General features: G+C 44.5%; 1 protein-coding gene across 1 annotated transcript; it reads right to left on the bottom strand.

Annotated features, from left to right (window-relative positions):
- LOC124686734 (protein FAR1-RELATED SEQUENCE 5-like) lies at positions 1-1143 on the bottom strand. The gene is made up of 2 exons (XM_047220636.1): positions 192-1143; positions 1-76 (listed from the first exon to the last, which is right to left on the bottom strand). The coding sequence occupies exons 1-2, from the start codon at positions 1052-1054 to the stop codon at positions 34-36; spliced, it is 906 nt and encodes a 301-aa protein (XP_047076592.1). The 5' UTR covers positions 1055-1143; the 3' UTR covers positions 1-33.
- Between the last annotated feature and the right edge of the window lie 13309 nt (positions 1144-14452).

The following is a 14452-nucleotide window of genomic DNA, read 5'->3' as shown; positions in this document are numbered from 1 at the left end:
CTAGATTATACGTACTTAGCATTTCCTTCCACTTCAAATCAAAGGATGCAATAGACCTTTGTTCATACACACATCCCTTAAAATCAGACAGAAATTGCGGATGGTTACATATTGCATGATTTACGTTCTTAGATGCACCATGACAGATCTGATGCAAACCTATACGGTGAGCTGAGTTTGGAAACACCGACCTAATAGCCTTTGATATTTCATCAGATTGATCTGTCAAAATTGTTGCCGGTTGCTTCCCAGACATTGCGGTAAGGAAAGTTTGAAATAGCCAAAGGAAAGACTCCGAAGTCTCATCGTATAACAATGCAGCTCCGAAAATGATGGTTTTCTTATGATGGTTGGTACCCACAAATGGAGCGAACGGCATTTCAAACCTGCTTCTTTCAAATGTTGTGTCAAAAGACACGGCATCACCGAAACAGGCGTAGTCCACAATAGCCTGGCCATCTGTCCAGAAGAAGTTTGCTATCCGACCATCGTCATTCAACTGAACTGCATAAAAGAACGACGGGTTGTCTACTTGCTTGTTCTTTAGATACTCGAGCAGTGACTGCGCATAGTTGGGTTCAAGGTACTGGTTCTCAGAACCCTTATTGAGAAGGTTCACATTTTCACCTCCCCCGGACCACTGCTGCAACACCTGCTGTATATCCGCTGCCGTAATCCCTTCTCTCCTCATTTGATTCAATATCTGTCGATCAGACTCCGCTACGCGGCGCTGCGACCTGGACATGTGCAGCATATCCGGGCTCGCGAGCAAGTGGTTGTGATCGAGCAAAGCCTTCTGCACTGTCCATACACCTTCTCGACTAACATTGAACTGAACACGAGCCTTGCAATCGGACCTTGTCGAAGGGCTTTGTTTCCGCCCAGGCTTGGCCACACTCGCTACTGGCTGCCCTTCGTTGCTGCAAACGTAATATTTGGAGCAAAGAGTCCCATCGGCCCTCGATTTTGAGTGGCCCTTTCGGAAACTGAACCCAACATTCCTAGCATAGGAACTGTAGAACTCGTACGCCTCTTTCTCTGTCCGAAATGACATCCCCACTTTTGGTGCATGATTAGTTTGAACGCCTTGAGCAGTTACCTAGGAAAATTAGATAGACGAGACAAGCAAACAGGTTTGATTTTGGAAAGACAAACAGAATTTGAAAATGGAAACAAAAGAGTCCAAATTAAGCAGATGAAGAAGGTTTACCGTACGTGCTGAGGTTGTGCCAGAAGGCGGTTCATGAGCGGAGGGCTCACCGACGGCGCGGGGCACCGTGGAGGGCGGTTGATTGGCACCGGCGTCGGGCACGCGGCCCGGAGTAACCGGCAGTTGGCGAGCGGAGGGATCGCAGTCGGGGCCCGGCACCGCAGCCGGCGTCGGCCCATGAGCCGGGGGGTTGGGGACGGGGCCAGACATCGCCACCGACCGCCCGCGAGCTGAGGAAATGCAGCCGGATGCGGCTGGGAGGGGCGGCTGGGAGGGGCGGCGGGCTGAGGACCGATGGAGAACCGCCCGGCGGGCGGGCGGCGGCGAGGTATTCAGGCACGGCTGCGGTGGACTTCCGGGTGTGTTGTTGGCTTTCCCTTCTCCGACGAGCGTTCCAATGGAAGCATGGGCCAAATGGGCTCATGGGCATTTTTTTAATGGAAAATGGGCTCATGGGCTGGTTATTTGGTTAGGCGGTTTGGGGCCTTGTAGATATAGATAGAGATGACGACTTCGGAAAACAAAACTGCCCAGTTCTCATAGAACTAGTACGTATGCAATGCACGTCGCACCATTATGAATTGAGTTTGATAATGGAAAAAAATAGTTGTACCGTGTCTTCCACGAGTTTCAAAACAATGTAACGTGTAGAGAATATTTCAAAAAAATCTTTAAAAATAGATGTAGAGAATGTTTTGTTCTAACGTGTAAAATTTGAATCGAGATACCCTATATTCGAGGACGAACAAAAATAATAAAATCTGATAGATTTTGAGGTTTTAAAATTTTGCATTTTTCACTACTATATATATCTGAGTTTTTCATTTTTGCATAGCCTTGAATAGAGGTATTTCGATTTAAAAAATTACACGTTTGTATAAAACACAACATTATCTACATGTAGATTTAATTTCAATTTTCTTTGGAACTTTAAATGCGGTTTTCCATGTTTTTTTTTTAAATGGCTACATATAGCTCGAGCTACATTCATAGTTTTTGAAAGAAAATATTGCCAACAATGCATAAATCAAATACGAAAACAAGAGTGTGTAAGATGTACACAATCCTAAAAAAATGATGTTTCTTTCCATTGGTTGGCAAATGAAGGGAACATATGAAAACCAGAACAAAAACATATACATCTCACACTTAGTACTTTCTTCTATTTACCTACCTTTTCCCTTTGATCTTTTCTTGAGACCCTAACACCAGGCTACCTCGTCCCATTGCCTACCATGGATCTCATTCCATTGATACATGTAGCAGTATTACTTTGAATGGGGGCTATTTCTATGCTCAAGGTGTTTCTGACATTTGGTCATTTTTGGGGAAGGCTGGATTAATGATGGTTCTAGAATATTGTGCAGTTAGCTATTTGCACTGTTCACTGCGAATCCACGGCCAGGATTGAAGCTCCGTACCTAGTTCAAAAGTGATGCATTATAATATTAGAGATAGAGAAAAGGAAAGTAAAATTGCTCGGAAAAAAGGTACTCCCTCCAATCCATATTAGTTGCCACTAAATTGAATGTATCTACAATACATCTACATTAGTGTCCAGTAATATGAATCAGAGGGAGTAGTACTCTGAAGTACAAACACTTTCTCATACTCGGTGGTGTGTTGATAGAATCTGAGATCCGAGGCTGTTCAAAACTTAGAGCAACTTCCATACTACCTTCGTTAGGGATTACAAGGGATTACAAGGTTCGATGATCAATTCGCTAAGACCAAAAATTTATAACTCGCCTCATTAATTACGACATGCATGAATAGTTTCACACGCATGGGAGGAGAGAGAGAGAAAAAAAGAGAACATGCATTGCGAGAAAGAGAACAATAAATGAGATATGCTTTATAATATCCAACAATTTTAAAAAGCTTATAGACCTTATAAAGTAATGGCGAGTCCGCGACTACAGGAAAAAAAATCATGGATATGTATGATTCCATTCTCATCTCAATTAATTGTGTGTTCTCATAAAAAGAAACACAAATCTTATATATTCTCCTCGTTCTCTTTTAGTGTGAAACAACATGACGCTGCTATAGGATTTTATTAATTATCAATAATAGTTACATCGTTTATGAGTTCACAGAGAATAAAACTAGTTATTCATCGATCCAATTACACGAATCTTTGTCAGAAATATAAGCTCTAGCTTTTTTTTTTTGAGACAAACTCTAGCTAGCTCATGAGCAGCTTTGTTGGCTTCCCGAGGATAGTGCTTAAACGAGACACATCAATAAGCGCTGATAAATTCAACAAATATAGCTGACAAGTCTCTCCCACCAGACTTCTTCACCCAAGCAGGCTTCAACAACTTCAGTTGAGTTAGACTCAGCTTAAACAGCCGAGGCGATTAACAAGAGCTAAACCCTCCCTCATAGATGGCTTCAGCCGCCGCAGCTGATGCTACATTTGGTAAGTCGATTGTAGACACTGCTATGAATTGTCCTTCAGATTCTCGTAACACTGCACCTGGTCTCTGCCAATTCGGTCGCTTTGTTTTGACAGTGCTTTCGAGCTGGATTGGTCGTGATCGCTAGGACATACATCCTACATCGAGAGATGGGAGGAACAATTTCTTCATGCGTCCACCTTCTACGCATCCACCAGAGGTACCAACACACCACGGCAACTGTTTCTTTTAGGCCAATACTTTCAAATCTAGGAGGATCTTGTCATTTGATCGAAGGATAAATTCTAAGACCAGTGATCCTGCATGGTCAATCGTGGTAGCTTCATTGATTACAGTGACCAGCCCAAGAGAGCTCCACAATTTACGAGCAGGGAGGCATTGAAACAAAAGATGTAGCATGTCTTCAGGGCATTGAGTACAAATTGAACATTGCCCACTCATTCCCACATGACTATCAACTAGAATAGCTTTAAGAGGCAAAATACCGTGTAGAACCCGCCATATAAATACCTTAAATCTGCATGGTTTTTTTAGTTGCCACTGAGCCTTCCACACTGGATTATTCGCGGATGCTCCCTGAAGAGACAGTTGACCCGCTCTAGGTCTAAAAGTATGTTTCTATTGCAGATGGTAACCGAGTAAAAGCATTAATGAGTTTAGTAACCGATCCATTCTCCCCCTCACCGCTCTCGCTAGTGAACAGTGCCTTTGAGAGTCGCCCTCTCTCTGCCGGCTTGCCTCTCCCTCTACTACGGCGGCTTCGCTGGCCGGAGTGATTGGGAGAGGGGGGGCTGGACCCACTCGGTGGATAGTAGTCTAGGTTTAGTTGATTTTCCCTCTGTGGAGTCTGGCATCATGCCATCGGATTGTGAGCTCTTTGCGTCATCGAGCGACGTCGGGTTGCCATGGATGGAGGCCTTGGTGGTGTTGGCGGCTTGGTGCTGGTGGCTGCTGTTCAAGGTCTTCTTCCCTCGATCCAAGAATAAGCTCTAGGTCCTAGGCATGGCTCTGGATCCAGATCTGGAGGCCATGGCCGATTCTATCTGCAGCTGGCGATTGCCCAAGATCTGAGTCTCCTTTTCGTTGCTCACCATGGTGGTGAGAACGGAATGGGGCTCCTGGTCTTGGTGCTCTTGCATGCAGATCTGCGCCAAGGGAGTCCCGTAGCTGGGAGTTCTTCCATGGCGGTCCTACATCGATAGCCGTGCAAAATGGTCATTCCACGACCACTTCCTTCTCCTTCGCCGGTGACGGTTTTCTCCGGCTGGCGACTGCGAGTCTACATCAACCTCCAGGCCAAGATGCCAAGACGGAGGCCCTCTCCCAGTGCCTCGCCCCAAGTGGCTCTGTCCCTGGCGGCGTGGTACCTGGCTGCGGTGAGATGCAGCGACGTGGCGGCAATGGAGCCGGACCCGATTGCTTTTCCAGTTTTATCTCCAGGGTTCTTTGTGGATTTTTTTTTGGACTAGATTGCAATTTTCATTTTCTTTTGGTCCTCTATGTACTTTCTCATGCCACCGCTGAAATGAAAGCTTCAGGTCCCTTAGGACCATCCCTTGTTAAAAAAAAGAAACTTCAGTATACACACCACCTCCTCTTGGTTTGACGATTTTTCTATCTGTACTTGAAGGGATTCAGAGGCCTGTGTAGATGTTAATGCTCTCACATGTACCCACTCGCCAGATACATCCCCTTTTGAATGTTGCCAAACCGGCGACGATACTTTGCCACATATGATGAGCCTGATTTTGGTCCTACCCATTGCGGCGAAGTCGCGCTCGGATGCACTCCTCCAGACCGCGGCTGTTCGACGCAGGCTGGTCGAGCTTAACTTCCAGCCCCACCGCAGCTCGAGGATCGCGGGACAACCTGGTGGTCTAAACGCAGAGATGAAAGCGGTGCGAAACCTCATGCGCAAGCTGGGCCTTCTCGAGGGGGGTGAGGCGCCATCAGAGGCTGCCCTGGAAGCCTACCATAATATGTACGAGCTCCTCCTGACGGATCACATGATAGAGGCGATCGCGGAGTTCTACGGGTGGTCGCTCCCGACGATCAGAGGCTGCTCCCTACCACTGCTGGGGATTGATACATCTCCGACGTATCGATAATTTCTTATGTTCCATGCCACATTATTGATGATATCTACATGTTTTATACACATTATATGTCGTATTTATGCATTTTCCGGCACTAACCTATTAATGAGATGCCCAAGAGCCGATTCTTTGTTTTACGCTGTTTTTGGTTTCAGAAATCCTACAAAGGAAATATTCTCGGAATTGGACGAAATCAACGCCCGGGGTCCTATTTTTGCACGAAGCTTCCGGAAGACCGAGGGGAAGGGAGTGGGGCCACGAGGCGCCGCCACAACAGGGCGGCGCGGCCCAGGTCTTGGCCGCGCCGGCCTGGCGTGTGGGGCCCTCGTGTGGCCCCCCGCGTTGCCCTTCCGCCTACTTAAAGCCTCCGTCGCGAAACCCCCAGTACCGAGAGCCACGATACGGAAAACCTTCCAGAGACGCCACCGCCGCCAATCCCATCTCGGGGGATTCTGGAGATCACCTCCGGCACCCTGCCGGAGAGGGGAATCATCTCCCGGAGGACTCTTCACCGCCATGGTCGCCTCCGGAGTGATGAGTGAGTAGTTCACCCCTGGACTATGGGTCCATAGCAGTAGCTAGATGGTTGTCTTCTCCTCATGTGCTTCATTGTCGGATCTTGTGAGCTGCCTAACATGATCAAGATCATCTATCCGTAATTCTATATGTTGTGTTTGTCGGGATCCGATGGATAGAGAATACTATGTTATGTTGATTATCAATCTATTACCTATGTGTTGTTTATGATCTTGCATGCTCTCCGTTATTAGTAGAGGCTACGGCCAAGTTTTTACTCTTAACTCCAAGAGGGAGTATTTATGCTCGATAGTGGGTTCATGCCTCCATTAAATCGCGGGACGGTGACGGAAAGTTCTAAGGTTGTGGATGTGCTGTTGCCACTAGGGATAAAACATTGATGCTATGTCCGAGGATGTAGTTATTGATTATATTACGCACCATACTTAATGCAATTATCTGTTGTTTTGCAACTTAATACTGGAAGGGGTTCGGATGATAACCTGAAGGTGGACTTTTTAGGCATAGATGCATGCTGGATAGCGGTCTATGTACTTTGTCGTAATGCCCAATTAAATCTCACAATACTCATCATATCATGTATGTGCATTGTTATGCTCTCTTTATTTGTCAATTTCCCGATTGTAATTTGTTCACCCAACATGCTATTTATCTTATGGGAGATACACCTCTAGTGAACTGTGGACCCCGGTCCATTCTTTTACATCGAATACAAATCTGCTGCTATTGTTCTTTACTGTTCTTTGCAAACAATCAACATCCACACTATACATCTAATCCTTTGTTACAGCAAGCCGGTGAGATTGACAACCTCACTGTTTCGTTGGGGCAAAGTACTTTGGTTGTGTTGTGCAGGTTCCACGTTGGCGCCGGAATCCCTGGTGTTGCGCCGCACTACATCCCGCCGCCATCAACCTTCAACGTGCTTCTTGGCTCCTCCTGGTTCGATAAACCTTGGTTTCTTTCTGAGGGAAAACTTGCCGTCGTACGCATCACACCTTCCTCTTGGGGTTCCCAACGGACGCGTGTTGTACGCGTATCAAGCTCTTTTTCTGGCGCCGTTGCCGGGGAACGAAGAAAAGTTACACCACAAAGATTTTCAACTCCCACGTCAACAGCTCTTTTTCTGGCGCCGTTGCCGGGGAGATCAAGACACGCTGCAAGGGGAGTCTCCACAATCCAATCTCTTTACTTTGTTTTTGTCTTGCTTTATTTTATTTACTACTTTGTTTGCTGCATTATATCAAAACACAAAAAAAATTAGTTGCTAAAAACACAAAAAAAATTAGTTACTTGCATTTGCTTTACTTATTTCAACATGTTTCCTTTTAATTTTACTGTAAAAGATATACCTGTGGGACAAGGGTCTATAATTGGAAGAGATAATATAGAAGAATTTTTCACCCATGTTAGTATGCATGAAGATCTTAAAGATATACCCCTTGCAAAAGCTGTCCCTACTTATGAAGATGCCTCTGTTTGTTTGGTACGCATGATAGAAGCTAGATTTATTAGTCTCAACCCCATGATACAATACATGTTTCTTACACTTTCTGATATGGATAGAATAAAGTACACTAATAATGTTAATGATGGTGGGGAGATTAAACCACCAATACCATGTAAGCTCCTAGCGATGCATGAAGCTCTAGATAATAATTATGCTTGGCTTGTTCCTGAAAATTTGTTTGATGAGAGTAGCAAGCCCAAGACTAATGAAAAGGGAGCCACTGAAACTTATGTATCCAACATACTATGCATGGTTGCGAAAACACCCAACACCCCTGGTAATGATGTCAATGCTCCATCTCTCGATAACACTTGATATACACTTTCTGCGCCTAGCTGAAAGGCGTTAAAGAAAAGCGCTTATGGGAGACAACCCATGATTTTTACTACAGTATTTTATTTTATATTTGAGTCTTGGAAGTTGTTTACTACTTTAGCAACCTCTCCTTATCTTAGTTTTGTGCATTGTTGTGCCAAGTAAAGTCTTTGATAGTAAGGTTCATACTAGATTTGGATTACTGCGCAGTAACAGATTTCTTTGCTGTCACGAATTTCGACCTGCCCCTCTGTAGGTATCTCAGAAAAATATGCCAATTTACGTGCGTGATCCTCAGATATGTACGCAACTTTCATTCAATTTGGGCATTTTCATTTGAGCAAGTCTGGTGCCTCAATAAAATCCATCTTTACGGACTGTTCTGTTTTGACAGATTCTGCCTTTTATTTCGCATTGCCTCTTTTGCTATGGTGGATGAATTTCTTTGTTCCATTAATGTCCAAGTAGCTTTATGCAATGTCCAGAAGTGTTAAGAATGATTGTGTCACCTCTGAACATGTTAATTTTTATTATGCACTAACCCTCTAATGAGTTGTTTCGAGTTTGGTGTGGAGGAAGTTTTCAAGGATCAAGAGAGGAGGATGATACAATATGATCAAGGAGAGTGAAAGCTCTAAGCTTGGGGATGCCCCGGTGGTTCACCCCTGCATATTTTAAGAAGACTCAAGCGTCTAAGCTTGGGGATGCCCAAGGCATCCCCTTCTTCATCGACAACATTATCAGGTTCCTCCCCTGAAACTATATTTTTATTCCATCACATCTTATGTGCTTTGCTTGGAGCGTCGGTTTGTTTTTTATTTTGTTTTGTTTGAATAAAATGGATCCTAGCATTCATTGTGTGGGAGAGAGACACGCTCCGCTGTTGCATATGGACAAATATGTCCTTAGGCTTTACTCATAGTATTCATGGCGAAGGTTGAATCTTCTTCGTTAAATTGTTATATGGTTGGAATTGGGAAATGCTACATGTAGTAATTCTAAAATGTCTTGAATAATTTGATACTTGGCAATTGTTGTGCTCATGTTTAAGCTCTTGCATCATATACTTTGCACCCATTAATGAAGAAACACCTAGAGCTTGCTAAATTTGGTTTGCATATTTGGTCTCTCTAAAGTCTAGAATATTTCTAGTATTGAGTTTTGAACAACAAGGAAGACGGTGTAGAGTCTTATAATGTTTACAATATGTCTTTTATGTGAGTTTTGCTGCACCGGTTCATCCTTGTGTTTGTTTCAAATAACCTTGCTAGCCTAAACCTTGTATCGAGAGGGAATACTTCTCATGCATCCAAAATCCTTGAGCCAACCACTATGCCATTTGTGTCCACCATACCTACCTACTACATGGTATTTCTCCGCCATTCCAAAGTAAATTGCTTGAGTGCTACCTTTAAAATTTCCATTCTTTACCTTTGCAATATATAGCTCATGGGACAAATAGCTTAAAAACTATTGTGGTATTAAATATGTATTTATGCACTTTATCTCTTATTAAGTTGCTTGATGTGCGATAACCATGTTCCTGGGGACGCCATCAACTACTCTTTGTTGAATATCATGTGAGTTGCTATGCATGTCCGTCTTGTCTGAAGTAAGGGAGATTTACCACTTATTGGTTAGAGCATGCATATTGTTAGAGAAGAACATTGGGCCGCTAACTAAAGCCATGAATCATGGTGGAAGTTTCGAGTTTTGGACATATATCCTCAATCTCATATGAGAACATTAATTGTTGCTACATGCTTATGCATTAAAGAGAAGTCCATTATCTGTTGTCTATGTTGTCCCGGTATGGATGTCTAAGTTGAGAATAATCAAAAGCGAAAAATCCAAAATGCGAGCTTTCTCCTTAGACCTTTATACAGGCGGCATGGAGGTACCCCTTTGTGACACTTGGTTAAAACATGTGTATTGCGATAATCCGGTAGTCCAAGCTAATTAGGACAAGGTGCGGGCACTATTAGTATACTATGCATGAGGCTTGCAACTTGTAAGATATAATTTACATGATACATATGCTTTATTACTACCGTTGACAAAATTGTTTCTTGTTTTCAAAATAAAAGCTCTAGCACAACTATAGCAATCGATGCTTTCCTCTTTGAAGGAACTTTCTTTTAATTTTATGTTGAGTCAGTTCACCTATTTCTCTCCACCTCAAGAAGCAAACACTTGTGTGAACTGTTCATTGATTCCTACATACTTGCATATTGCACTTGTTATATTACTCTATGTTGACAACATCCATGAGATATACATGTTACAAGTTGAAAGCAACCGCTGAAACTTAATCTTCCTTTGTGTTGCTTCAATACCTTTACTTTGATTTATTGCTTTATGAGTTAACTCTTATGCAAGACTTATTGATGCTTGTCTTGAAGTGCTATAAATGAAAAGTCTTTGCTTTATGATCCAGTTGTTTACTCATGTCATTACCATTGTTTTGATCGCTGCATTCATTACATATGCTTACAATAGTATGATCAAGGTTATGATGGCATGTCACTCCAGAAATTATCTTTGTTGTCGTTTACCTGCTCGGGACGAGCAGGAACTAAACTTGGGGATGCTGATACGTCTCCGACGTATCGATAATTTCTTATGTTCCATGCCACATTATTGATGATATCTACATGTTTTATACACATTATATGTCGTATTTATGCATTTTCCGGCACTAACCTATTAACGAGATGCCGAAGAGCCGGTTGTTGTTTTCTCGCTGTTTTTGGTTTCAGAAATCCTACAAAGGAAATATTCTCGGAATTGGACGAAATCAACGCCCGGGGTCCTATTTTTGCACGAAGCTTCCAGAAGACCGAGGGGGAAAGGAAGTGGGGCCACGAGGCGCCGCCACAACAGGGCGGCGCGGCCCAGGTCTTGGCCGCGCCGGCCTGGCGTGTGGGGCCCTCGTGTGGCCCCCCGCGTTGCCCTTTGATGGCGTGTAACTCACACGTTCGTTGGGAACCCCAAGAGGAAGGTATGATGCGCACAGCAGCAAGTTTTCCCTCGGAAAGAAACCACGGTTTATCGAACCGAGGAGGAGCCAAGAAGCACGTTGAAGGTTGATGGCGGCGGGATGTAGTGCGGCGCAACACCAGAGATTCCGGCGCCAACGTGGAACCTGCACAACACAACCAAAGTACTTTGCCCCAACGAAACGGTGAGGTTGTCAATCTCACCGGCTTGCTGTAACAAAGGATTAGATGTATAGTGTGGATGATGATTGTTTGCAAAGAACAGTAAAGAACAAGTATTGCAGCAGATTTGTATTTCAGTATAAAAGAATGGACCGGGGTCCACGAGTTCACTAGAGGTGTCTCTCCCATAAGATAGCATGTTGGGTGAACAAATTACGGTCGGGCAATTGACAAATAGAGAGGGCATAACAATGCACATACATGACATGATGAATATTGTGAGATTTAATTGGGCATTACGACAAAGTACATAGACCGCTATCCGGCATGCATCTATGCCTAAAAAGTCCACCTTCAGGTTATCATCCGAACCCCTTCCAGTATTAAGTTGCAAAACAACAGACAATTGCATTAAGTATGGTGCGTAATGTAATCAATAACTACATCCTCGGACATAGCATCAATGTTTAATCCCTAGTGGCAACAGCACATCCACAACCTTAGAACTTTCTGTCACTGTCCCAGATTTAATGGAGGCATGAACCCACTATCGAGCATAAATACTCCCTCTTGGAGTTAAGAGCAAAAACTTGGCCGAGCCTCTACTAATAACGAGAGAGCATGCAAGATCATAAACAACACATAGGTAATAGATTGATAATCAACATAACATAGTATTCTCTATCCATCGGATCCCGACAAACACAACATATAGAATTACGGATAGATGATCTTGATCATGTTAGGCAGCTCACAAGATCCGACAATGAAGCACATGAGGAGAAGAAAACCATCTAGCTACTGCTATGGACCCATAGTCCGGGGGTGAACTACTCACTCATCACTCCGGAGGCGACCATGGCGGTGAAGAGTCCTCCGGGAGATGAATCCCCTCTCCGGCAGGGTGCCGGAGGTGATCTCCAGAATCCCCCGAGATGGGATTGGCGGCGGTGGCGTCTCTGGAAGGTTTTTCGTATCGTGGCTCTCGGTACTGGGGGTTTCGCGACGAAGGCTATTTGTAGGCGGAAGGGTGATGTCTACGGGTGCTTCTATTCTTGTAGACAGTGTTGGGCCTCCAAGAGCAGAGGTTTGTAGAACAGCAGCAAGTTTCCCTTAAGTGGATCACCCAAGGTTTATCGAACTCAGGGAGGAAGAGGTCAAAGATATCCCTCTCATGCAACCACTGCAACCACAAAGCAAGAAGTCTCTTGTGTCCCCAACACACCTAATAGGTGCACTAGTTCGGCGAAGAGATAGTGAAATACGGGTGGTATAAATAAGTATGAGCTGTGGCAACGCAGCAGTAGTAACGCAGTAAAACGAGTAAACAAGCAGCGATAGCGATATTTAGGAACAAGGCCTAGGGATTAGACTTTCACTAGTGGACACTCTCAACTTTGATCACATAACGGAATAGATAAATGCATACTCTACACTCTCTTGTTGGATGATGAACACATTGCGTAGGATTACACGAACCCTCAATGCCGGAGTTAACAAGCTCCACAATTCAATGTTCATATTTAAATAACCTTAGAGTGCATGAAAGATCAACACGACTAAACCAAGTACTAACACGGCATGCACACTTGTCACCTTCACACTATGTAGGAGGAATAGATCACATCAATACCATCATAGCAATAGTTAACTTCATAATCTACAAGAGATCATAATCATAGCCTACGCCAAGTACTAACACGGATGCACACCTTGTCACCATTACACCGTGCGGGAGGAATAAACTACTTTAATAACATCACTAGAGTAGCACACGGATAAATTGTGATACAAAACACATTGCAATCATAAAGGGATATAAATAAGCACTTCACTATGCCATTCATAACGGTGAATAAGTATTCGTGAAATATAGCCTAAGAGACCCACACGGTGCACACCTCTGTCACCTTTACACACGTGGGACAAGGAGTCTCCGGAGATCACATAAGTAAAACCCACTTGACTAGCATAATGACATCTAGATTACAAGCATCATCATATGAATCTCAATCATGTAAGGCAGCTCATGAGATTATTGTATTGAAGTACATAGGAGAGAGATGAACCACATAGCTACCGGTACAGCCCCGAGCCTCGATGGAGAACTACTCCCTCCTCATGGGAGACAGCAGCGTTGATGAAGATGGCGGTGGTGTCGATGGAGGAGCCTTCCGGGGGCACTTCCCCGTCCCGGCGGCGTGCGGGAACAGAGACTCCTGTCCCCCAGATCTTGGCTTCGCGATGGCGGCGGCTGCGGAAGGTTTCTCGTACCGTGGCTTTTTTCGTCTCGAGGTTTTAGGTCCGGGACCTTTATATAGGCGAAGAGGCGGCGTCGGAAGGTCGAAGGGCGACGACACCATAAGGCGGCGCGGCCGGGGCCCGGGCCGCGCCGGCCTATCATGCGGGGCCTGTGTGGCCCCCTCTAGCGACTCTCGGGTGTTCTGGATGCTTCCGGGAAAAATAGGAACACTGGGCGTTGATTTCGTCCAATTCGAGAATATTTCGTTACTAGGATTTCGAAACCAAAAACAGCGAGAAAACGAGAAGCGGCACTTCGGCATCTTGTTAATAGGTTAGTTCCAGAAAATGCACGAATATGACATAAAGTGTGCATAAAACATGTAGATATCATCAATAATGTGGCATGGAACATAAGAAATTATCGATACGTCGGAGACGTATCAAAGGGCAGCGCGGGGGGCCACACGAGGGCCCCACACGCCAGGGCCGCGCGGCCAAGGGCCAGGCCGCGCCGCCCTGTTGTGTCGGCTCCTCGTGGCCCCACTTCCTTTCCCCCTCGGTCTTCTAGAAGCTTCGTGCAAAAATAGGACCACGGGCGTTGATTTCGTCCAATTCCGAGAATATTTCTTTACTAGGATTTACGAAACCAAAAACAGCGAGAAAACAGCAGCTGGCTCTTCGGCATCTCGTTAATAGGTTAGTGCCGGAAAATGCATAAATACGACATATAATGTGTATAAAACATGTAGATATCATCAATAATGTGGCATGGAACATAAGAAATTATCGATACGTCGGAGACGTATCAGCATCCCCAAGCTTAGTTCTGCTCGTCCCGAGCGAGTAAACGATAACAAAGATAATTTACGGAGTGACATGCCATCATAACCTTGATCATACTATTGTAAACATATGTAATGAATGCAGCGATCAAAACAATGGTAATGACATGAGTA

Source organism: Lolium rigidum, chromosome 2 (genome assembly GCF_022539505.1).
Source record: "Lolium rigidum isolate FL_2022 chromosome 2, APGP_CSIRO_Lrig_0.1, whole genome shotgun sequence".
NCBI lineage: Eukaryota > Viridiplantae > Streptophyta > Magnoliopsida > Poales > Poaceae > Lolium > Lolium rigidum.
Note: the sequence above shows the minus strand (reverse complement) of the source record. Positions and strands in the feature narration are given on the sequence as shown.

Excerpts from the sequence above, each read along its gene's own strand:
- LOC124686734 (XM_047220636.1), bottom strand. The coding sequence starts at position 1,054 with ATGTCATTTCGGACAGAGAAAGAGGCGTACGAGTTCTACAGTTCCTAT. Across the intron at positions 77-191 it reads GAAATATCAAAGGCTATTAG|GGATGTGTGTATGAACAAAG; the intron begins GTCGGTGTTTCC and ends TCTGATTTTAAG.